At 39.0% G+C, this 23,785-nt stretch overlaps 1 protein-coding gene across 1 annotated transcript in view; it reads right to left on the bottom strand.

The window, feature by feature from the left end:
• DNAH3 (dynein axonemal heavy chain 3) overlaps positions 1 to 23,785 on the bottom strand; it is a 218,215-nt gene that overhangs the window by 5,221 nt on the left and 189,209 nt on the right. The window contains exons 51-59 of the mRNA XM_044657457.1: positions 22,357 to 22,539; positions 15,939 to 16,137; positions 11,694 to 13,835; positions 10,440 to 10,665; positions 7,867 to 8,111; positions 5,021 to 5,137; positions 2,585 to 2,739; positions 1,776 to 1,943; positions 168 to 310 (exon numbers count right to left, since the gene is read on the bottom strand). Of these exons, the coding sequence (XP_044513392.1) occupies positions 168 to 310; positions 1,776 to 1,943; positions 2,585 to 2,739; positions 5,021 to 5,137; positions 7,867 to 8,111; positions 10,440 to 10,665; positions 11,694 to 13,835; positions 15,939 to 16,137; positions 22,357 to 22,539 (3,578 nt within the window). The remainder of the gene's footprint in view (positions 1 to 167; positions 311 to 1,775; positions 1,944 to 2,584; positions 2,740 to 5,020; positions 5,138 to 7,866; positions 8,112 to 10,439; positions 10,666 to 11,693; positions 13,836 to 15,938; positions 16,138 to 22,356; positions 22,540 to 23,785) is intronic.

Raw genomic sequence — 23,785 nt, 5'->3', positions numbered from 1 at the left:
CTACAATAGAGGACAATGTAAATCACAGAGATTAATTTATCTGGGATCACATAACTAGTACAGGACAGAGGCAGGACTTGGAGCCCAGGTCTCTGGCTTCAAGACTAGCTCTCCTCATATGCTGCCTAGTAGTTCCTATGACCAAAGGGAAATAGAAATAATCCTACCTATTAAATCGAATGAGCTCTTGCCTCAGGACTGTGTTCATGGATTCTTCATAGAGCACAGGGTACATATTCATGACCATTTCTAGGTCAAAGTCTTTAGGAAGTTTGGATAGGATGTCCTTGGCCAACTCTTCAACTGTTTCCTTAAATTTCAAATTGATAAAGAGGTAAATATGAAATAAGCTTCTTGAGTAACAACTTTTAAAAAAGAAATTAAAATGTAATGAATAGCCCTTTTAAATATACTTTGATAGAATTTCTTTGGAAATCATCTTCAGAATATAAAATGTAAACCAATTACTATATGGGTTCCCCTTTCATTCTTTAGATGGTTTACTCCCTTGCCATTCTATAATTCTATCTACACTAACCATAAGATAGCTTAGGAAATTATAACCTTTTGGTACCCAGTAATCAAGAAATTCACATATCTGGCCCTGATATGAAGAGCTATGAACAAAGCACAGGCTTGCTTCTTTGGTCATGTGGTCAGTAAAATGAGATTAGCACAGATCCCCAGAGAGCTTCTCCTTCTTTCAAAGTAATCATCCCTGAACCTTTACCCATGAGGTCCCCAGGAACTCCACTGCTGGACCTCTGTGAGGGCATTTTTGGTGTTAGTCACCTTACTCAGCAATTGTTAAATCCTCTCATTCATTGACTCTATTAGCCACAAATTTACCTGCCTACTACCTCCCTCTCCTCCTAAAAGACTTATTCCTTTGTAGTATCCCCTCAAGCAAACAGAAGAGCCCACTGATGAGTAGTGTCTGCAGGGAAGGTGATTAAATCTAGAGCAGAGAGTGAGCATGACCTCTTCACTGTTGGAAGAAGTAAATCTGTTCTCTGTACTTTTTCTCTCCAGTGTTGGAGGGACCATTAATACCCCTTCTCCAGAGAAACACTGACAAAGTCCCTACTCTTGTGCAGAATCAGATAGGAATGCTCTTACGGCAAATTCTATAACTTCTCTTGAAAGTTGAATGAAGGAAATAGCATATTGAAGCTAGAAAGAGTCAAACTGGAGATGAGAAGGGAGTCAGCATGTTGTTGAGCTGGAACTGAGAGCAAGAAGACATTAATTCTCAATTCTGTCATGAACTCACTGTGTTTCCTTGGGTAATTTGCTTTGCCTTTCAGAGGTTCATTCTATTCAAATGGCCCAATAGAAGTAAAACTGCATTGAAAATTATGAATGTTTTTCTATTTCTTTCAAAAAAATCTAAAACAAGGGATGGTTTCTGGGAACAGAAAGGGATAGGGATATTGCATAAATAAAGGTGATGTAACAACTAAAGATAGTAATATTTTACAAAAGGAAAATATAAAGCATTAAGTGAATGCAAGGCATTATTATGATGAGAAGTTTGGATAAGATCACCTCTAAGGTCCCATTTCCAACTCTAACATTCTATGATTAGATTAGAATTCTAAGGTCCTCTTCACTCTGATTGAAGGATATCTTCCCCAGATACAAAGAATATTTTAGATCATTTCTTCCCATTTCTCCAAGTCAGATCCATCTAGAAACTGATGCTACCCAACAATATCATTCTCCTTTTTGAGGATTGGGGAAGGATTTCAATATCATTTTGAACTTCATGTTACCTGAGGAGACTTGCCAGATCCCCCACTTTGCCTGGGGAGTGTCAGTAATACCCCATTAAATAGTAGATTGGTCTCCTGGTTGTCCTTGGTGATATCTGCATTCTCGTGAAGGCCAAAAACTTCTGGGTGGCTTGCTATGGGCAAACCCCTTATGTAGTCGATGTAAGCCTAGAAATAAAAACTCAAGTCAAGGAAGGGAAAACTCAAAATCTACCTGGATCAGACAGATCTTGATGGGGCATATCCCCAAGTGAAGGGCCTTAATGACTGATTTGGGGCAAGTTACTGAGCTTATTTCCCACCAAAACACATAGATGGGAACTAAAGCTCTTGATGTCAGGATATTTCAAGTATCTGGCTGTAAAGATCATTTGCAGCTGTCTAATATCCATATTTGTTATTTTGTAGGAAAGCAGTAGAGATAAATCTCAGGCAGTACTGCCTATTCTTATTCTGCTGTTAACCTTGGACTACTACTCACTCAGTCATATCCATATAGCACACTTCTGTGCAGAAACAAAACTAAAACTGAGGATGAAGGAGGTAGCTGATGATGTGGGTACCAATAAGGAAGAACTGAGACAATAGTTGGGAGCTCTCTCACATCTTTTTCTCTCCCTCCCCTTCTGCCTCATTTCCAACTTCTCATTTCTCACTTTTTTGATTTTCTCTTTTCTCCCTTCTCCCATGCCTCAGGCCTTCTAGGATCTAGAACACCTACCTCTCTGCATCCATCAGAGCTAAAGAGAGACACTGAACTCTGTTTTAGATACTATGGGATAAAAATCATCTTGGAGCAACAGTCTTACCGAGTAGGAAACATCTGGTGGAACATAATAGACATCCCCAGGAGCCAAGCTGTAATAGTCATTTTCTATGTCCTTATTGTAGAATATGGAAAGAAGGGATAGGAGGAGGCGTCTATCTTTGTCATCAGTCACTCTGCCACCATAATTACATTCACCTGGGGAAAGGCAACAGAAACTGGGCATAAAGGAAGCTTTGCCTAGGTTATTACTCATTCATTTATTCAGAAGATTTTATTGGGCATCTCAGGCACTGTTTTAGGTATTGTAGTAGATACAAAAATGAATAGAAACAATTTCTGCTTTTGAAAACAACTCATAGCCTCACAGAGTGGATTAAACAAAGTATGTGAATAATTATAACACACATTAGAACATGACACATGTTTAGGATAGGAATAAATAAAATTATGTAGGCTAGCAGCAGAAATTAGACATGGAAGGGGCAGCCAGGTGGCTCAGTGGAAAGAAAGCCAGGTCTGGAGGTGGGAGGTCCTGGGTTCAAATCTAGCCTCAGACACTTCCTAGTTGTTTGATCCTGGACAAATTACTTTGCAATTCCAATTGTCTAGCCCTTGCTGCTCTTCTGTCTTGAAACCAATACTTGATTTTAAGACAGAATGTAAATAAGAAATCAATCAATCAATCAGAAGTGGGAAGGGTTGAGGAGTCAGGGAAAGCTACATGGAAAAAATAGCATTTAAATTGGGCCATGGAGAATTGGGTAGAAATTAGATAGAAGTAGGGGAGGATGGGATTCCAGGTAAAGGATACAGCATATGCCAAAGTAAAAGGTTAGGAAAACTATGGGCAAGTTTGAAGAATAGCAAATTGTCTACTTTAATCAAAGTATAGTCTATAAAGAATAATGGAAGATAAGGCTAGAATGGTATGTTGACATATTATGGAGGGCCTTGAATATCAAGCTTGAACTTTATTCTGTTGGCAATGGGAAGCCAGTGAAAGTAACTGAATAAAAGGTGATATGATCAGAGGCGTGCTTAAGAAAAATTCATCCCACAATCTCATATAAACTGGATTGCAGGAGGATATCTCTATCATTTATATACATATATTTTTAAAATTCTATATCTTTTAATTGGTTTTGGTAGTAAATTTCAGATAACATTTCTTATATGATTAATTACTCACTTGTAGAAAAATGATAAATGGGGATATTTCATGTAGGAGCTCCTGTCATTCATCTCTCAAATGTCTACAGACATTCAGTCAACGACCAGGAATGGGGAAATGGGAAACAAAGGTACGATCAGTTGTGCAGGTGGAAAATTTGCCACACCTGAGCTACATTTTCCCAGCATCCTTTTAAGTACATGTTCATTTGATGTAAAGAGGCTGGGGAGATAAATTTGGCTGAGACCTGTGCTGCGGGGCTCTTTATTTGGGAGCTTGGGCTTTGCTTTGGTTAAAGTGTGGCAGGTGTGGGTCTCTGGCTCTGTGCTCTGCTCACTTAACTGAAGGAATCCCTTTCCCTCTCATTTTTGTTATTAAATCCTTTAATTTAAAATTTTCTGGAGTATTTCATTCATTTTAACCCCTATACAGTCATAATATGTAATGTAAATCTCAAGTAGAAAACGTATTATATTAATTAGGAGACGAGTTCAGGTCTCAACTCTCACTTAGCCATGTACCCTGGACAAGTCATTTAAATTCTCCCAACCTCAGCTATATAATGGAGGTGAGGCAGGAGATCCAGGAAAGAGAGGAGAGTTGACAACAACAAGAAAAAACTATTCACGGGTCCTGCCAAGTTACTAAGGGAATCTACCAAAAATTTTTTAAAAGATGCCCCACAGGGTTAAGGAGTGCTCTGGTATCTATGGCGACACTGGAAATCAGGAAGAGGAATACTTTTCAGGAGAGAGAGGTTGAGGCTGGTTTAAGATATGTTGTGGTCAAGGTGCTAATGGGATATCTAGGGATAGCCAAAGCTAGCAATATAAAAGGTGAGAGGTCTGAAGCTTAGGAAGAAGACAGGAATATGCTTTTCTTATTGGGGAAGCTTTGCTTTCCAGTTAGTACTGAGTGTACTTAGTACTTTCTAGGATGAAAAGTTAGGAAGGCATAGAGGGATAAATTTGAAATGATCTCTTGAAGTTGCTGTTGTTTTAAGTAAATAGTATCCTGCCCCTTCAAGGATCCAGTAGGGATGCTGTCCTATCCATATCAATCACCCAGCATTTACACAATACCTTGTATTGCTAGCCAACTTTCCATGTCTACTAACTACATGTCCTTCAGCTCCTAACAGTCTTCCATATAGTAGACAAACAATAAATATTTTTAAATGATTTGAGTAATCGATTGGGTAGCAAAGAAATCTGCTCTCTCTTTAGGTGGTTGAAGGAAAAAGAAATATGTGGATGTGGTACGCAAGAGAAATATTGGCCGCCACAGCAGCTAAATTTTTAATACCTGTTAGGTAGGTTAGAGCCTCAAATGGCACTTCCTCATATTCATTCAGGAACATCTGGATCTGCCTCATGCTGATTCTCAGGTCAGACTCATTGAATTCATAGGGGATATTCCAACCTGCCAGTCAGACAAATACAGCTCAGGGTGATCACAATCGGGGGGGGGGGGTGAAGGATTATTATAGGATATAATGGTGTCTTTCTTCCAGAGGAAAAATATTAAGTGTGAGTCAGAGCACTGATGGTTATATAGTCAGTATGGGAACCATTCTACCTTCCACCACACTGGTACTAAGTCGATTTCCTTATTCTGTTGACTAGTGTGATAGATGTCAGCAGCCTGGGATTTGTGAAGATTAAACTTGGTTGAAATACTTCCTTACAGCAATTCCAATATTAGTTAAGTAATAAAGTCAAAGGAGGGCTCTTCTTCCCAGAGCCACTGTTGGAACAAAATTCACTCAACTCAGAGAGGGCAGCAGCCCAGGAGCCTCTTGTGGCCTGAGTCTCATCCAGTCTGTAGCAGAGTGGAAAGGGCTCTGGGTGGCAGATGGTCTGCAAACCCATCATTTCCTTCTGCTTTCTCTGTCGCATCTCTGCTTGGTAGCCTGGGCTATTTTTTTTCTCCTTTACAAAACCATTGCTTGGGCTCGAAAATTATATAGGTCTAAGAGATTTGTATTCCATCTGACTCCACCTCAGCTTTATGTGCTTTGGGGATTAGCACTCTCCTCCTTTCTTCCCCCCATCTTTTTCTCCTTCCCTAGGTAACTGGGATTATTGGATGCCATGCATGATGAGAAACAATGACCTTCATACTTAGTTATTGAGATATAAGAAGCTACCAGATGGTAAGCCTGTTCTCTCTTGGAGTGTTCACTAGTAGTTTTCTTGTAGTACCCTTATGTCTCATCCAAGGTGTCCCAGGGTCTCTATTTCCCTAATGAAGTAATTTATAAACCTTCCCCACTTCCCACCCTGACACACCATCTCCTAAACCTCACTAAAATGAAGTTTTTCTGACTTATAGTGATCAAGTCCCTTTCCAAACTGTTCTTAAACCATCCCTTTAATAATATCTTCTAGAATTTTGCCAAGAATTAAGTCCATCTCTCTGGCATACAGTTGAAAAATTGTGGCCTCTTCTGTTTTAGAATAACATTCACTTGTCTCCTATCTTATATTATCTCTCCTGTTATTATGACTTTTTAAATATGTTTTTTCAATTAAACTTTTTCCAATTAAATGTTAATGACTTTTAAAAGACCACTAACAGGGGGCAGCTGGGTAGCTCAGTGGGTTGAGAGCCAGGCCTAGAGAGGGGAGGTCCTAGGTTCAAATCTGGCCTCAGACACCTCCTAGCTGTGTGACCCTGGGCAAGTCACTTAACTCCCATTGCCTAGCCCTTACCACTCTTCTGCCTTGGAGCCAATACACAGTATTGACTCCAAGATGGAAGGTAAGGGTTTAAAAAAATAAAAAAAGACCACTAACAGCACTTTGCAGATTAGTTCATTGGGGACTGGTGACTTCAAATAATTCATTAAGAGCAGCCAGGTGCTTTTTTCTATTTCTTTCTATTTGCTATCAGTTTCTTGTTAACCATCATTTTCATTCTGTCCTCCTAGTTTGAAACACTCATAGAATCAAAATAAGAATTGAATACTTTGCCTTTTCTCAATCATCTATTAGCACCATCCCTTTTACCATCCCCAAGAAGTAAACTACCCTCATAGTTTATTTTTTTTAAGCCTCATTTATTACCACCTATGTGATTTTAGGATTATGTTGGGTAATCTCCCCAGGCCTCAGTTTCTTTATCTGTAAAGTGAAGAAATTGGATTAGATGTCCTCTGAGGTCCCTTCCATAAAGATCCTATGCTTTTGTTAAACTGGAAGATAACTGAACAAATTGTGGTTGGTGGATATAATGGAATGAATACAGAGAAGTATGAAAAGACTTACATGAAGTCTTTGCAAAGTAAAAGTCAGCAGAGTCAGGAAATCAATATACACAATTAAATGGGTAGAACAAAGACACAAAACAATAAAAAATGAATCTTGCGAAAATTCCAAGAGTAAACTTGGCCCAAAGAAGAAACATGAGAAGATCCCTCCCCCTACTCCTTTGGAAAGGATGTTCCATGTTTATAGAACGCTGCACATTTCAGATTTTTTCAATGTATCAATTGGTTTTAAGAAGTTCATTTTCTCTTCTTTTTATTTTTCCTTTAAAAATCCTTTGTAATATGGGCTGATAGTCTTAGTGGTAGGGAGAGATGAAGTAAATCTAGGCAGTGTGAAAACAAAAGATATCAATAAAAACTAATTTATTAAAAGAGATGTCTCTCTAGAGGAGAAGAGGAAGGGAAATTTAGGCAATATAAAAAGAAGAAGAAAGTCAACAAAATTTTATTTTTTAGAAGATCCTGTGGAGCAGTTAGGTGACTCAGTAACTAGAGAATCAGGTCTGAAGATGGGAAATCCTGGCTTCAAATCTAGCTTTAGACATTTACTAATTGTATGACTCTGGGTGAGTTACTTGGCCCCAATTGCCTACCCCTTTATCACTCTTTTTGCCTTGGAACTAATAATTGGTATTGATTCTAAGACAGAAGGTAAGGGTTTAAAAATAGAAAGAAAGGAAAAAAAAGATCCTGTGCTCCTCTGATCTTTAGCATTCATTGCTTCCCTCAGCTAATTCAGAGCTTTAAGCACTTCTGACACTGTTCTTACAGGAGCATGCCATTCTTTTTTTAATTTATCCCCTGTTGTTCCAACTTTTAAATATGTATCCTTTGAAGATTTTCTTTTTCAAAAAAATTTGTGAAGACTCCCAGAACTTACCTAAAGGCCCAAAGTTTCTTCTCTCTTGAACAATGGCATGGAAGAAACAGAGGCCAAATAATAATTTGTGCCACATCACAAGTTTACGACAACTATTGAAGAAAAAGGGATCAGAGATGGGGTCATTGAGGTAGGAACGCAAGAGGTTGGCTCGGACACCTTTGGGAGGCTCATTGGTCATTTTGATTCCATTCTGGAGGATGCTGACAGGAAACTTCTCTGATGGATAACTGGTTAGCCATAGTCTAAAAGGAGAAAAGTACAATTCATTTGCTTACCCGAAAATCAATTTATCACCAAAAAACAAACAAACAAACAAAAATATATCCCTAGAAATCCCCAGACTTTTGCAGAAATGTTTCTTAGTTCTGAATGATCTAAGAAACAACACAAATCAGCTATGGCCTAACTAGACTTGATTACTATTGAAATTCAATTAGAAGAATTGTTAGTATTTAGGTAGCACTGTAAGGTTTGCAAAGCCTTTTGTATAGATTAATTACTTTTTTGATCTTCACAGCAATCCTATGAGGTAAGTGCTAGTATTATATACATTTTACAGATAAGGAAACAGACTGAGAGAGGTCAAGTGACTTACCCTGGAACATCCCTCCACCCCTGAAGTCCTCTTCTTCTATTGGTTAATTCCTCCTGGGGCTTCCATTTTAGGGGTCCTTATCAGCCCCCTCCTTCATTCCCCTCCCAGTATTGCTTCTGACTTTCCAAACTTTGTGCATTTCCCCCATCTCCCCTGCTTTTCAACTAATTTATTTCTGTTATTTTCCCCCATTAGAAAATAAGCTCTTTGATAGCAGGAATTATCTTTCTTTTTGCTCCTGTTTGTCTCCTCATGCTTAGCACAGTGCCTGGCATATATTAAGCACTCATAAATGTTTGTTGCCAAACTGTTGATAGTGAACCTGTCATCCTGCCTAGGGTCACACAGTAAATTTAACAATGAGTTCCCATCTCAAGAGTCACTTAGAGAGCAAAAATGAATTGAATTTACCTCCCTTTTTTTAAACTTCAGAGTCAGACCTCTGATAATTTGAGATTAAAGAACCTGAGAGATTATTTATTCTAATGCCTTAATTTTATAGATGAAAGGAAGTGACTTGTTTACAAATGTAAATTCATTCAAAATTAGACCTGAAAAAGGAAGTGTTTTTCTAAGGCTTCTCTGAACATATTTCATTTGATATGGATACAGAGATAAATTTATGTTCCACATAAGGAAATGCTTTCTAACAATTAGAAAGAACTATCCCAAACCAGAATGGCTTTTCTCAGGAAACAAGAGGCTCTCACCCTTTTGGGGGGTTATCTCCAGAGCTACCCCCTGTCATTGATCATCTCAAGGAGAGATCAAACCACTACTTAAAAGAGATGTCAGAGATGGAATTTGTGTTTCAAGTTTGAGCTGGATTAGAATAAATAATTCCCAACTCTGGAGCCTTAGACTGTTGGGGGTTTTTTGTTTGTTTTGTTTGTTTGTTTTTGGGTGAGGGAGGCAAGAAGTGAGGTGGGAACACTTATGGCAATACTCATATCATGAGTTTTTATGGCTAAAGAATTCACCACTAAGTGGCTGGCCTACTGTTCATGAATTTCTCTCTCTGCCCTTAGCTAGGCTTGTCCTTGGAAAACACATGTAGTTTTATTTTTAAGATTGTATTCAAAGCCTTTCCAGTCTTGCATAATTTATAAGAGCCCACCCTCCAGTGGTGTAGCCTTTGAGAACTGGGGCTTACCGTTCAGGCTGCAATGAGGCATAGGAGTAGGACAGAATAATAAACAGTAAACATACTTTATAAAGCCTGAACAAATGATGTCTATTATATATATATGTATATATATATGTATGTATTTATTATTTCTCATACATCCTTAGGTATTATTGTGATAAATAACATAAGTTCATGTAAAAGCAACAATTTAACTCATAAGAGCTTGTCACTATGTATTTTCTTGATCATTGGATGATGAAAGTACAACTACTATCAGAGAGGTCTGTGAAAATTTTTGACACTAAAAATGGGTTCTTGTACTTTAAAATGTTAGATGCCATCAGATTAGTAGTCCTCTAATAATAATAGGCAGAATTTATATAATGCTTTAAGGTTTGCTTTCTATATATAATCTCATTTGTTTCTTACAACTACCCTGTGAGATAGCAGCTATTATATCTATTTTTCCAATTAGGAAACTGAGTCAGATGGAGGTTAAGTGACAAGAGTCATAAAGTTACCAAAATGTCTGAGCTAAGATTTGAACTCAGTTCTTCCTGACCGCAAGTCTAACACTAGCCACTGTGCTACCTAGCTTGCTCACAAAAGTTAAAACATGGGTCTTTTCTAGTTCTTGACTCTAAGATTCTTTGATTCTACCATGTAGAGACTGGGCAAGAAAAGAGAGTAGAACCTGACTTTTTGGATTCTTTAGACAAATAAACCGATTTTATTTTGTTTCATTTTAGCCATACTTCTTGGCATTAAAAAAAAAAAAAAGGACCTGAGCAAATAAGGGTTAAACAGAGAAACAAGGAGCAAGAAGCTTTCAGGGTAGCCTCTTACCGGAAGGTTGGATTGGTATTCTCAGGAACAATCACTTCCTCACATATCTTCTCCAGAGTAGGCATCCAGCTAGTGGCTAGATGGCAGTTCTGTAGGACCACCCATGTTCCCTCTGCGATGGCTGTGTTGATCATATTGGCAGCAATGGGGCCCTGGCCCTGACCAAGGGAGATTGTTTGAATGCTGCTACCTCCCATGCCAAGATCATCTGCAAACTTGAGCAAACCTGTGAGCAGAGCCAATGGAGCTTTTAGAAGAGACCAGGATGAGTCTGACAAGTTGACAACAATCCCATGGAAATGTAAGATTTAAATTAATATCTGATAACTCCAAGTATTATATTCTATAAAGTTTATTAACAATCACTTGAAGTAGAAGTAAAAGAACAAAAATAAAAACCTGAGTAAAGCCACGTGAGCAAACTTCTTCTGTCAAACTCTACCCCCAGCCATCCCAGCCGTGTTCCAGGAGGAGCCAGAGAGAGTGGAGCTACATCAAAATATATTCTCCCTACATTAGTACTTTATGTAGATATGTAAATGGGATGCTGGGAGAGAGAATTTTGGGGAACAAAAATTCTAATTACACAAAAGCAATGACAAATTAAAATTCCAGACTCTTGTGAAAAGAGTTGTTTGTTTGTTTTTTTAAAGTCTCCCAATAGTGTCAACAAGATAAAAAGTTCTTCAGAAGAAAGGAAATTCTTTTATGAGTTTCTCTGCCATGTGGGAGACTACTTGGACATTAGTTTCACCTAAACCTCCCAGGGAAGCTACTCTTGGTATAATCATGTTCTCCCTATCAATACAGTATCTACAATTCAAAAGTAACCAGGAATAAGCATTCATGCTAAAATGTCTGTATCATGTTAGGGGTCCTGTGTTTAATGCTAGAGCTACTGTTACTACTTCTCCCAAGTAAAAAAAAAAATCATTCAAATTTTGAGTTTCCTTCTCCTTAGTGCCCCGTAGAGCATGTATGCAATTGTAATAGTTCAACCCAGCTTCTGTGAGTATAATGTGTGAGTATTACATTTAATATTCTGTCCATTAACTAATTCTCTTTGTTATCCCTTGCTTTTCCTCTTGAATTTCTCAAGTATCCCACTTAGCAATATAGAAAGAAAACCCCCAAATCCTGAAAATAGAATATAATTATCTGGAGTCCCTTTTAATGGCATGTACAAAAGGAATTAGCATTTTTTAATTAATTTGAACACAAAACAATTTTACCACTTCATGTTGACTTCCTCACCTGCCATTGGGTCAGCACCTGGAGACAACACAAAAATCAATGGTGCGCAGCTATGAGAATCACTGTAGGATCCCTGAAGGTCAAATGTAGGCGGCTCAATGTATATCTTTCCCATGTTAATAACAATGAATTCCTGGGCAGCTGGAACAATCTTGTCAGGTCGAAGACATCGGAGAACCACCAAACGATCTAATCCATAAATTTTTCCCCATTTTCTAGGGAATTGTTCTTCATGGGGCTTGGCAGAATCGTATATTTCCTTCCACTCTGAAATATTGCTTTCCACGTCATCTTTCAGACCGTTCAGATTGGGCAGCTGGGTTGCACGGACAATCTCAGCCCATGACTTTTCTGACAACCATTCAGGAGCTGGATTGGGATAGGGGTTATCAAGAGCTATCCCTCCTGTCAGAAGAAAGCGCCAGACTTCATCATCAATTTCATTTCTTCCTTTCATGATCCCAATAGTCAGGAGGAGAGAGAAGAGCAGCTTGTCCTTCTCAAATAGAGAACGACAGACATTGTTGTAAATACTCACTGTAAAGTGGTCGATGATGTTTTCTATACGATGTTCCAAATTGTCACTCTTCTCGCTATTGGCCAGGGACTGTACATACAAGTTGATGAACCAGATCAGTGAATACTGGTACATTGGCTCAATGTTAGCCAAGTCAGAAATACAAAAGAAGACAGTGGCAGAATGAACAGCCACTGGCTTGTAGCCCATCCTTGTCTCATCAATCTGTGTTTCTGTCACTGAGGCAATTTTCTGCTTCTCAGAGATTTCCTCAGACAGCACTTTAGAAGAAGATAGAATTTTGATGGCAGTTTCATCTTCTAAAATGTTGCCTTCAGACTTGGAGAGGACCTCTAAGATCTTATCTTCTATCTCCTTTAGCTGCTTCTTGTTGTCAGCGCTTTCAACAATCAACTGGTTCTTTTTTTCTTCTAGCTCTGGCTTTTCTTTGGCAGCAACAATACCAAGAAGTTGATCTTGGAGACCCAGAGGAGTGATCATAAAGTTGAGGAGACAGACTTTCACAGCTATTTCAGGGAGATAATGGGGATTTCTCAAACGGGTTGTGATATAAAATTTAAAATCTTGTGAGTATTCAATAATATTTTCACCTAATCTCATGTACTCCACTCCTTGCTGCTTGAATGTTGACTTGAGTAAGATGGGCTCAAGGAAAGCATCCAGCTCCTCTCGGATATTTTCTAGTAAGACTGGAGTGCCAAACTGAATAGCATTTTCCAAAACCCTTACATAGTTGCTATCGGAAAGCTTGATTACAGAGAGTTTGTTGGATTTCTCCATATTTTTGACCCACTTGTTGGCTTGCCCCTGTGGGTCAATCATTAAAGCCCATCGTCTTGAATTAGATACAATGATGCCATTGTCAATGGAGAAAGAGTCTATAGGCAGTCCAGCAATCTGCCAGGCTCGGATTTTCACAGGATCTCCTAAGGTGTTACTGAGACTGAAGTGATCAGAGCCAGGGATCTCTTTCTCTTTGCAAGAGATTAGCCATTGATTTTGGCAGTCAGTGCGATAATCTACTGTAAAGGCCCCCAGATAAGCCACAGTGCCTGAGGATAGCAACACATCCCCTGTGAGATTGGTATAACGAATCCCCAATAGCCGGGCGGCTTCTGTCCATCGGTCTTTCTCTCCTCCAAGACCACTTATCAGCTTCTCTGCTCGGATTAACTTCTGGGAGCAGAGTTCAATATTATCTTCTAAAGCCTTTTTCTTAGTGTTCATGGCTTCAAATTCATCATTCAGGGCTTGGAGACGATCTTCTACTAGCTTCAGTTCTGCCCGTTTTTGATTCAAATTTGTCATTTGTTCTTCCAACTTCCCTTCTGCCTCTTTCAATCTTTCCCTCTTAGGGGCCACCACTTTGGCCACTCGATCATATACTTCCATAGCCCTCACCCACTTACACAAACCCTCACAAGCAGATGACACATTCTTAATGACTGATGGCTGGAAGTCTGGGTGGTCAATAAATCTTTCTCGGATCCTCTTCATAACCATGGCAGGGATATTATCTTTATCATAGGCCTTCAAACTATCCAAGAATTTCAGATCTCCAAGAACCTTCCTAGATGTCCCCCAGTAGTCTTCTATCATCTTACCTATTTAGGACAAGAAGTATTTATTAAGTACCAATTATGTAAGTCATTCACTGTCAATATAAAGTTAGGAGCCAGTTTAATTCATAGTGTTGTAAATACTTTTTAAGTTTAGCTTACAATAAAAAGTTTAAAATATTCTACTATGTGGAGTCATATTACTTCAATATGTCACAATTTTGCCAGAGAGGAAAATATCTTCCCCAATATAGATTGCAACAGCAACATGGCAGATGATCATTGAGAGTTGTTGCATCCAAAAGAAATTTGTCATAGTACAGAGAAATCTCAAAAGGGTTTGGAGAGAGACTACAAAATGACACATCAAAGTCTTAGATATTCTGTAAATAAAAGGGATTGTCAAGATTTCCTGTGGAGGTAGCAAGGGAATGGGTTGGGGGTGTAGAATTTTGATTCCAGGATGCTAGTTTTCAAAGATTTCATATGTAATGCAAGGATGCAACAGAAACTTTTGCTTTTGCAAAATTCAACTGTAAGCAGCCCTGGTAGTTAGTTTAGAATGTCCACAAAAAGTCAGTTGGAGCCTGAGGCTTGAGGAGTGCTGAAATATCAACTGAGGGCTCTCTCTTTGGCTTTTGGCTTTGCCTTGGCCTGTGCCTTTGTCTTTGGGCAATTTGAACCTAGCTGATTTCTCTGGACCTCTCCCTGACCTCTCCATATTACATCCCTGTTATTTCCCCTGAATTTCCCTTTGGGCCCTGGGAGGAAGGGGGGTTTTGGTGGTTAGACATTTGGGTTTAGTTTTCTGTAGGCAAGTAGGACATCCTAAAATCAAGCTACCCCTTATTTAGTAACTTGATAAATACTTTTACTTCAGGGCAATCAAATCTTCCTGACTGGGAGAGTAGACCTTTCTCAGTCTGACCCTCTCCTGTGACCCTTCCCCCACCATCAGCTTTTTCCCTAGTGGCTGTTACAAAACCCTAAACCCCTCTCTCTCTCCTTCTGATTATCCCTGACATTAATAAATCCCTTTGTTACCTACATAAAAGCCTCTGGTGAATCATTGCATTGAAGATTAAGGCAAGGGCTGAAGAGGAAGGAATTACTTTCTTTTATTTCTTGAGGGAACCCTAGGCATCCATCTTGGCAGGAAGTACCTACCTGAGACTTCCTGCACACATCAATTTCACTGGCAGGGAGGAGCCTTTTGTCTCCTCCCTCAAGGGACTTAGAAATGAACAAGAGAAGCCCTCCAGTCAGATTTAAACATTTCTGACTGGCCCAACTCCTTTGCATCTTAGAGATACCTGTCCTGCCTGAAGGGTTCAGCCTGTCTCCCCCAGCATCCTCTGCCTCTAGCCTCTTGTGACTAGCCTGTTTGAGCAGTCCCTCCTGAATACTCCCTTCCATTCCCTTACCCTCCTTATATACAACCTCATTTATCCCTACACTCAGCTATCCCCTTTCATTCCTCCTATCGCCTATATCACCTTATCCCTCCTTCACTACCAGAGATTCCCTGAGATTGTCTGAGACCTGCCCTTGATTTTTGCATAACATTATTACCTCCACCTTATCAACATTTTGCCTTTTGATGACACATATAAAAGAGTTAGCTTTGGAGAAACCCATTCTCTCTTCTGTCTCTGAGATGTTTACTCAAGTCCAAGAAACTGGCCTTAAAATGAAGATTTAAAATTAATTTAGTTTTTAAATAGAATGAAAATAAATGTCTTACTACTTCTATACTTCTAGGACTATTTGGATGTGGCCCATCTTTCTCTGTTCTCTCATATCTTAATCTTCATATTTGTTCTGTTGTCTATGTACAGTACAATTTCTGTCTGTACTTAGCCTCCATGTTTCATTTTAAACTCCTCAAAGTCAAGAAACTATATCTCTCTTGAGAAAATTTTTGTCACAAAAAATGAATGTTTTCTGATTAGTTAATTGACTGCGTGACTAAAAAGGACTGATTTCAAGATCAGCCATTCTATTTCTACTCAAGTAAGCCCTTAGTTTTGGGCTCAGTTGATGTGCTTTAAAATTTTTTTTTAAATCCTGCCCTGGAGATGATTTGGTTCCTGTTTGTTCATGCTATATGGGTTCAGAATCTTCAGGGAGGAAAAATGAGAAACTTACCACTACCACTTGGGTCAGGCTTCCGCTCTGGTTTCAGTCCTTTCATCACACAGATACTCTCCATGACAAGTTTGACAGGTCCAGGAGGGTTCTGCATTGACTTAACCATGGTGATATCTGAGGCGTTTAGGGTATCCAATGCAGAAAGGGCAGCCTCCAGTGCTGGCATGGCCTCTGCTAGGTCACCCTCACACTCATCCTGTTGGCAGAGGGGTAGAAATGTTTAGTCCCACAAGGGGGATGACAAACTGTAGCATGTACCCTTTTGGCAGTTCAAAGTGGATCTTTCCTCAGAATCATGTTTTTAAATTATAAAATCAATTAGGGCTATAAAGGGAGCCAAATATATTTAAATAGTTGTTTAAAAAATTTTTAGATAAAAGTTCACAAACTCCAGGTTAAGAAACCTGAGGTTTAGAGGATCTTTTAATAGGAATATTGGGGTGGAAAGGATTACTATTCAGGAATTCATGGTAAAAATCAGACAGAGATTCTCTCCAACTCCTGCCACAGTATAGTCCAAAACTAAAGGCATAGTTTGAATGCACAGTGAGAAGGTGAAGCTCTGTGCCAGTGTTCAAGTCCACTGCCACAGCCACCCCAACCCTGGAATTTATGTCCTTTTCCCAGTGCAGTCCATCTACTGCCTATTCTGTCAACGAATTTCATGGAAAGGAGACCATGCAGTTATTGCTGGGGCCAATAATCCCCTGGATAAGATGATGTATGTTATTTCGCTCTTCTTTTTCTGCCTTCCTTGTCCATTCTTATACTCTTCAGCATGACCTCTTGAAGATAAGCAGCAGGAAGAGGCAGATAACAAATTACATCTGTGGGCAGCTCTGGCAAAGGGTTTGGTAAGGGAGAAGGTCAAAGCTGTCAGCTACAAGAAACCAGTGGCCATAAGTTACCCCTTGACCACATACACACAAACCCTGACTGTCCATCTTCCTCTGGAAATATGAAGTGACTACTAGCCAATGGATAGATTATCCTTTTCTAAAAGGGAAAGAACTGGAGACAGTCCCATTCTCAGTTTAGGCTCACTTTGGTTTTTAAATACCTTTTATTGATCTCTTTTGTTTTTACATATTTCCCAATTTAGCCCTCCCAGGCCCTGCCTCCTGAGAATCTCTTATAACAAAGAATAAAAATGAGTAAGAAAAACAGTTTACCAGAAAACGTCATATTTGAAAAAGTATGACACTATTTGCTATGTTTTGTACCCCTAGATCCTTACTTCTACAAAGAGTGGGAGCAGAAAGAAGTGTTGGGCTTACTTCCTAGAAGATTGTAAAAGGACCCTTTTTGAGCTAGAGATCCAAGAAGCAATGAGTATAAGTTCCAAAGGGCCCGAGGTCCAGTGTTTCTTTCACTGTGGCTAACCCCTAGGAATGATGCAAGACCCACTTCAGATCATGATGATGACCTAATAATAACTGACATTTATAATCTGCTTTAAATTTTGCAACTTGCCCCTTACACACCCTATCTCATTATAGCCTAACAACAACCCTGTGAAATATGCTTTATAGGTATTATCTCCTATTTGAACAGATTAGGAAACTGAGGCTCTGAAAAAGTGACCAGCCCAGTCATACAGCCAGTGTTCAGAAGTGGATTTGAACCCAAGTCTTAGCTGACTTGCAAGTCTATTACTTTCCTCTAGACCAGGGGTAGGCAATGTATAGCTCTCGAGCCATATCTGGCTCTTTTGAGGGCCAGATATGGCTCTTTCTGCAGGAGTCATAAAGTCAATTTTTTTTTCAGACGCTGTTACAGGAGCGCACACTGTGAGCACTGTATGGCTCTCACGAAATTACATTTTAAAAAATGTGGCGTTTATGGCTCTCACGGCCAAAAAGGTTGCCAACCCGTGCTCTAGACAAAGCTGACTCTTAATTTGCTTCCTGTCATTCCCAAAATCTTGCACATAGCAGTGGCACTAGATTTTGTCTTTTGCACCCAAAATTAAAGGCATAGGTTGAATGCACAGGAAGTGTTCAAGTCCACTGCCACAGCAACCCCAACCCTGCAATTGCATGTCCTTTTTCCAGTCACCAAAAATGTCCCAGTGCAATAAAAGGATATTTATCCTGCACAAATTCCCCCTGATAGCAAGTGGAATCCCCCAGAGCTCTGTCTTAGACCCTCTTTAAAATTTCTTCTATACTTTCTACCTCAGTGCTTTTATTTGCGCTCAATTATCATCTCTATCCAATTACTCTCAAATCAATCTTGCCCTGACATCTCTTCTGAACTTCAGTCTCCCACCATGAATTATCTGCTGAACATTTCTACTTGCCTTTCCTACTAGCAACTTAATTACAACATATTCAAAAAAGGAAATCATAAATCTTCTTTCCTAAACTCGTCTAAGTCTAGCAGTTAGATAGGATGCTGGGCCCAGTCAGTAAAACCTAACTTCAAGTCCAACCTCTGACACTTTCTGACTTTTTGATCCTGAGCAAGTCACTTAATTGCAATCTGCCTGAGTTTCTTCCACTATAAAATGGATAGTAACAGCACCTACATGATGGTAGCATTGCTATTGTGAAAATCAAATAAGATAATATTGTGCAAAAGGCTTAAAACAGTGCTTGACACATAATAAATGCTATATAAATGCTTAAGAGGAAGTTTAATAGCTTCCTCCTCCAATTTCTATTGAGGTCATTGCTCTACTCACAGTAACATAGATTCATAAGTTTAAAGTCATCCCTGACATCTCTCTCCCATGTTCCCATATCTAATCAATTGTTAACAGATGGATTCACAAGTGAATTCTATCAAACATTCAAAGAACTAATTCCAATACTACACAAACAATCTGACAAAATAAGCAAAGAAGGAGTTTACCAAATTCTTTTTATGACATAAATATGGTACTGATTTCTAAGCCAGGAAGACCAAAAACAGAGAAAGAAAACTACAGACCAATCTCCTTAATGAACATAGATGAAAAAATCTTAAATAAAATACTAGCAAAGAGACCACAGCAAGTCATCACAAGGATTATTCACTACGATAAGGTGGGATTTATACCAGGAATGCAAGGCTGGTTTAACATTAGGAAAACCATCCACAAAATTGACCATATCAATTATAAAACCATCAGAAATCACATGATTATCTCAATAGATACAGAAAAAGCCTTTGACAAAATACAACACCCATTCCTTTTTTTTTTTAAACCCTTACCTTCTGTCTTAGAATCAATACTGTGTATTGGTTCCAAGGCAAAAGACTACAACATTCATTCCTAGGAGTGAAGCAAGAATGCCCATTATCACCTCTATTATTTAATACTGTCTAATCAATTGTTAAGTGTTGTTTATACTTTCTCTATAAGATTACTCTTCTCTACACAGTTGCACCTCCATATCTGCCAATTTGGTATCCACTGACTCAGTTACCCACAATTAACCTTGGGGGAAAAAATTAGAAAAGTTGGAAAATCCCAGAAAAGAAGGGTTATGAGTTGCAAACCACCTGCCAAATTTGCACAGGCTGTCACATGGTAAAGTCCATCAATCCAATATATGACTCATCTCCCTTTGTCCCCATGCCAGACTTTCCTCCATTTGGCCTCTAGTGTTCTCACTGATTGAATTTGTTGTATTGTTATTGTAATGTTTTTGTTTCAGAAAGTCCTTCTTTACTAGAATAATGGCCCCAAAGGGCAAGAGTAGTAGTGCTGGTAATGCAGCTGTGCCCCCGCTATCCACTGATTCCACAATCTCCTGATTCAGTCACCTGCTGTTAACAGCAGATGCTCATTTATGTCAGTCTCAGTCTCAACTATCCATCCTTCCACAGATACATAGTCCTACTGTACGGATTGCCATAGCCACACCCAATTTGAACCCTTTTTGACACTCACAGAGACTAGAGCAACAACTTTCTAACTGCTTTCTTTACTTCCCATTTCTTCCTTTTCTAAACCAACCTCCATACAGGGGCAGAAATAGTCTATCTTCCTAAAACAAGGATATAACCATTTATTTTATTTTTCCTATTCAAAGATTTTCCTATTACCTTCAAGATAAAATGAAAATCCTTCAGCCTTGAATTTGAGGTCTTCTACAACCTAGTTGTAGCCTATCTTTTTAGGACAATTTCCAATTGTTGCCCTACTGTGGAAATTAAATGCTTAACACCTTTGGCTTTTGTAAGCTTTCAACCTTAGGGATGAACAAAAATTCAATCAATTCTTCTTTTACTATGTGAAAGGAACATTGAACACAAAATTAGGAGACCTGGGTTCTAGTCTGGGCTTTTCCCTTAACTAACTATGTGAGTCTAAGCAAGTCATTTTCACCTTTGGGGCTGTTTCTTCATTTAAAAAAGGGATAAGGACTTGACTTGGGATTTCACTGGTATAAAGAATTCCTAGAGGAGGAAATTCCTTATAGTCATGGTTATAGAGAGTTGTCTAGAGTAGTATGATAATTAGATTAAGTCTACACTGCCCATCTTTAGATTTAATCACCAAAGGTGAGAACACCTCTAATTCTGGGAGGTCCATAACCCATGTGTGCTAGAGTGGATGAAGAATTAAAATTGACTGACCCGCCACCCTGGGTGGTCTATGAGAATCATCTATTGTGATTGGACATGCAAATTAGGAGGGAGGCACAGGAAGTGACGCATAAGTGACCCCTTTAAAAGGAGAAGGTCCTCAGTCAGCTGAGGTCTTCAGTGGAAGAGGGTGTCTGGTTTTGTGAAGGTGACCTGAGGGAGCTTTGCTGGTTCATGACCAAGACTGTTCCATGTGGTGAGTTTAAAGACTGAATCTTCCTGAACTTCTGTTAAGAGACTTCTTTTTATAGACTCTGTGAATGAAGTTTGCTCCATTCACCTCCAGGCCTCAGGCCCTTTAGCCCTCAGCTGAGGGTTAAGATCTACCTGGACTAATTAGTGGGATAGATTCTTATTTCCTTACTTTCTCTCTCTCTTCTCATGTAAATAAATTTTCATAAAAGTCAATTTTGATTTGAGATTATTCTTAATTGAGGATTGATAATAGTTCAATCCTCTAGCGACCATTTTTAATATATTGAACCCATAAAACCTCTTTTCACTCTTACAGTAGAATTGTCAAACTTGGTTGTCCATTGGTCTGGATGGGGCCCACAATACTCCTTAGTGCTGCCTGTATCAGATTAAAATCTAATTTGTTAGATATTAAAGCAAATAAAAATACAATAAAACACAAATGATGTTAACATTGTTTTTCTCAGTCAATATATGACACACAATGATCTTTATGTATAGTATAGAGGCCCTTATTTTTACTGGAGTTTGACATCTGGCCTAGACACTGAAGGGTTAAGTGAATTGCCTAGGGTGACATAGCTAGCTGGATCTTTCTGGTTCCAACACTCTCCATCCATCACAACACACTGCAATCCTAAGATTGTTACAACAATCAGCTGATAGCCAGTATTTAAAAGTGATTCCAAAATAAATAGGGCAGCTAGGTGGTGCAAAGGATAGAGCAGCTAGTCTGAAGTTAGGAAAACCTGAGTTCAAATTTGACCTCAGACACTAGCTGTGTGACCCTGGGCAGGCCATTTAACCTTGTTTGCCCCAGTTTTCTCATCTATTAAATGACCTGGAGAAGGAAATGGCAAAACACTTCAATATCTTTGCCAAAAAAAAAAACCCAAATGGGATCATGAAGAGTCAGGCATAACTGAAACAAATAAGGCATTATAAAACTCAAAATATTATCATGAATAATATTCACTCTCTGTTACCTGAGAAGTATAAAGGACATCATCAGAAGAAAATATAGCTAGTTATACAATGAGAGGAAGATAACCAGGGGTGTGCTAGTAAATATTTACTATCTGAAAAAATGTACACACAAAACACTTTTAAATTTAATCTATATCATTAACATTTCCCCCATCATTTTTTTAAGTCTAGATAACCAAAAAAATAATAAATCAAGCCCTGATTTGTAGAGTAAATTCTCAAATTGAAAATGAAACAATTAGATTGAGCTGGCTCTAGCACACCCCTTTTCCATAGATTTCTCTAGCTAAACAAAGAGATCCATCACACACACACACACACACACACACACACACACACACACACACACACACACAAGATTAAGAATCTCTTTTGGAAAAGAAAATAACAGCATGTTAAGTGGATTTCTTTTGTCTTCTTTTGGGGAAAACATGGACAAGAGTTCTACACAATGGACAGGTGATGGACTGGTTGTTATCTATATCACTGGAAGAATACCCACATCAAGGAGATCAATCATAAGCCTATCCAAGTATAAGGATATGAGAGAAATACTACCCTCAAGAGGGCTTGTTGACTACCTACTCCTTGCATCATAACAGAGACTTCCAGGCAGGACCCCAGGCTTCACAGTGATGATGCGGAAAACCTGTACCTTAATAGCTTTTGAAACAGCAGCAGCAGCATTGGCCTTTTGTTCATCTGCTTGAACCAATAGCTTCTTAGCATCAGCTTCCACTGTCTCTGCTTCAATTTTCACCATCATCTTGTCAGTGTCTTCAGAAGTCTTGATGAGCTCAGGTTGAAGGGCAGTCAGTTCTACTTGCATTACAGCCACCTAAAAGAGAAAACAGAAGGAAGGGAAAGCAATAGATCATTTATTGCCAGTGAGTGTATTTCAGAATTGGATTCTTATTCTACAGAAAGCTGAGGGAATAGATAAGGTTTCTGTGAAGTCTTCTCCTATCATTTTCTTTTAGATTTTTCTATAATTGATCACAACCCAATGTCTTTTAAACATCTCCATTTTCAACAATGCTGCAAAGCTGTTGATTAGTCTAGAGCAGTGATTCCCAAAGTGGGCGCTACTGCCCCCCTGGTGGGTGCTGCAGCGATCCAGGGGAGCTGTGATGGCCACAGGTACATTTATCTTTCCTATTAATTGCTATTAAAATTTTAAAAATTAATTTCCAGGGGGCTAAGTAATATTTTTTCTAGAAAGGGGGTGGTAGGCCAAAAAAGTTTGGGAACCACTGGTCTAGAGCAACATTGCGGAAGGTTTTCAAGTTTGTGTGCCCAAACTGCAACTTCAAACTGCCTGTGAGCCCCCTGCATTACCCCAGAGATTGGAGGAAAGAAGTGCTCACTTTGAGCGACTGGATGGAGGGATAGGGCATGCAAAAAAAGTCCTTGGGCACTGGGAAGAGGGGGAAGGAGCAGCTCCCCTGTGCCAGTTGGGCACATGTGCCAAACTTAATCAAAGCTGGTCTAGAGTTTTTGGTCAGGATGTTGTTTTTTTTTCTGAGACATTATTACAAGAAGTTTGACTTTTCTTAGGACATTTGATGAAGTTCCAAGCCAAAGGTTCTCTTTACTATTTATGTAGAGCCCTCAAATTAACTGTAATTGGCAAGGGAGAAGGTAAGGGGGAGGAGCATTTATATAACAACCACTCTGTGCTAGGCACTGTACTAAGCATTTTTTAAAACCCCTATCTTCTATCTTAGTATCAATATTGTGCTTTGGTTCCAAGGGAATGGAGGGTTTAAGTGACTTGCCCAGAGTCAACCAACTAGGAAGTGTCTGAGACCATATTTGAACCCAGGATCTCCTTTCTCTAAATACTAAGCATTTTTTCTTTATACAAACATTTCATGTGATTTTGGTAAGCATCACGTTGTAAATGCTATATGTTCAAAGTACTACAGCCATCATGAAAAAGTTACTCTTGTTTTGATTTTTTTTATTGTTGTTTCTTTGTTTTACTGATTCTAAGGTTAATCCAGCTGTTAACAGTTTGGTGAGCACAGCATAGGCCAAGAACCTCCATTTTTTTTTCTTGCAACTAACATCTGCAGCAATGG

This window comes from Gracilinanus agilis, chromosome 1 (genome assembly GCF_016433145.1).
Source record: "Gracilinanus agilis isolate LMUSP501 chromosome 1, AgileGrace, whole genome shotgun sequence".
NCBI lineage: Eukaryota > Metazoa > Chordata > Mammalia > Didelphimorphia > Didelphidae > Gracilinanus > Gracilinanus agilis.
Note: the sequence above shows the minus strand (reverse complement) of the source record. Positions and strands in the feature narration are given on the sequence as shown.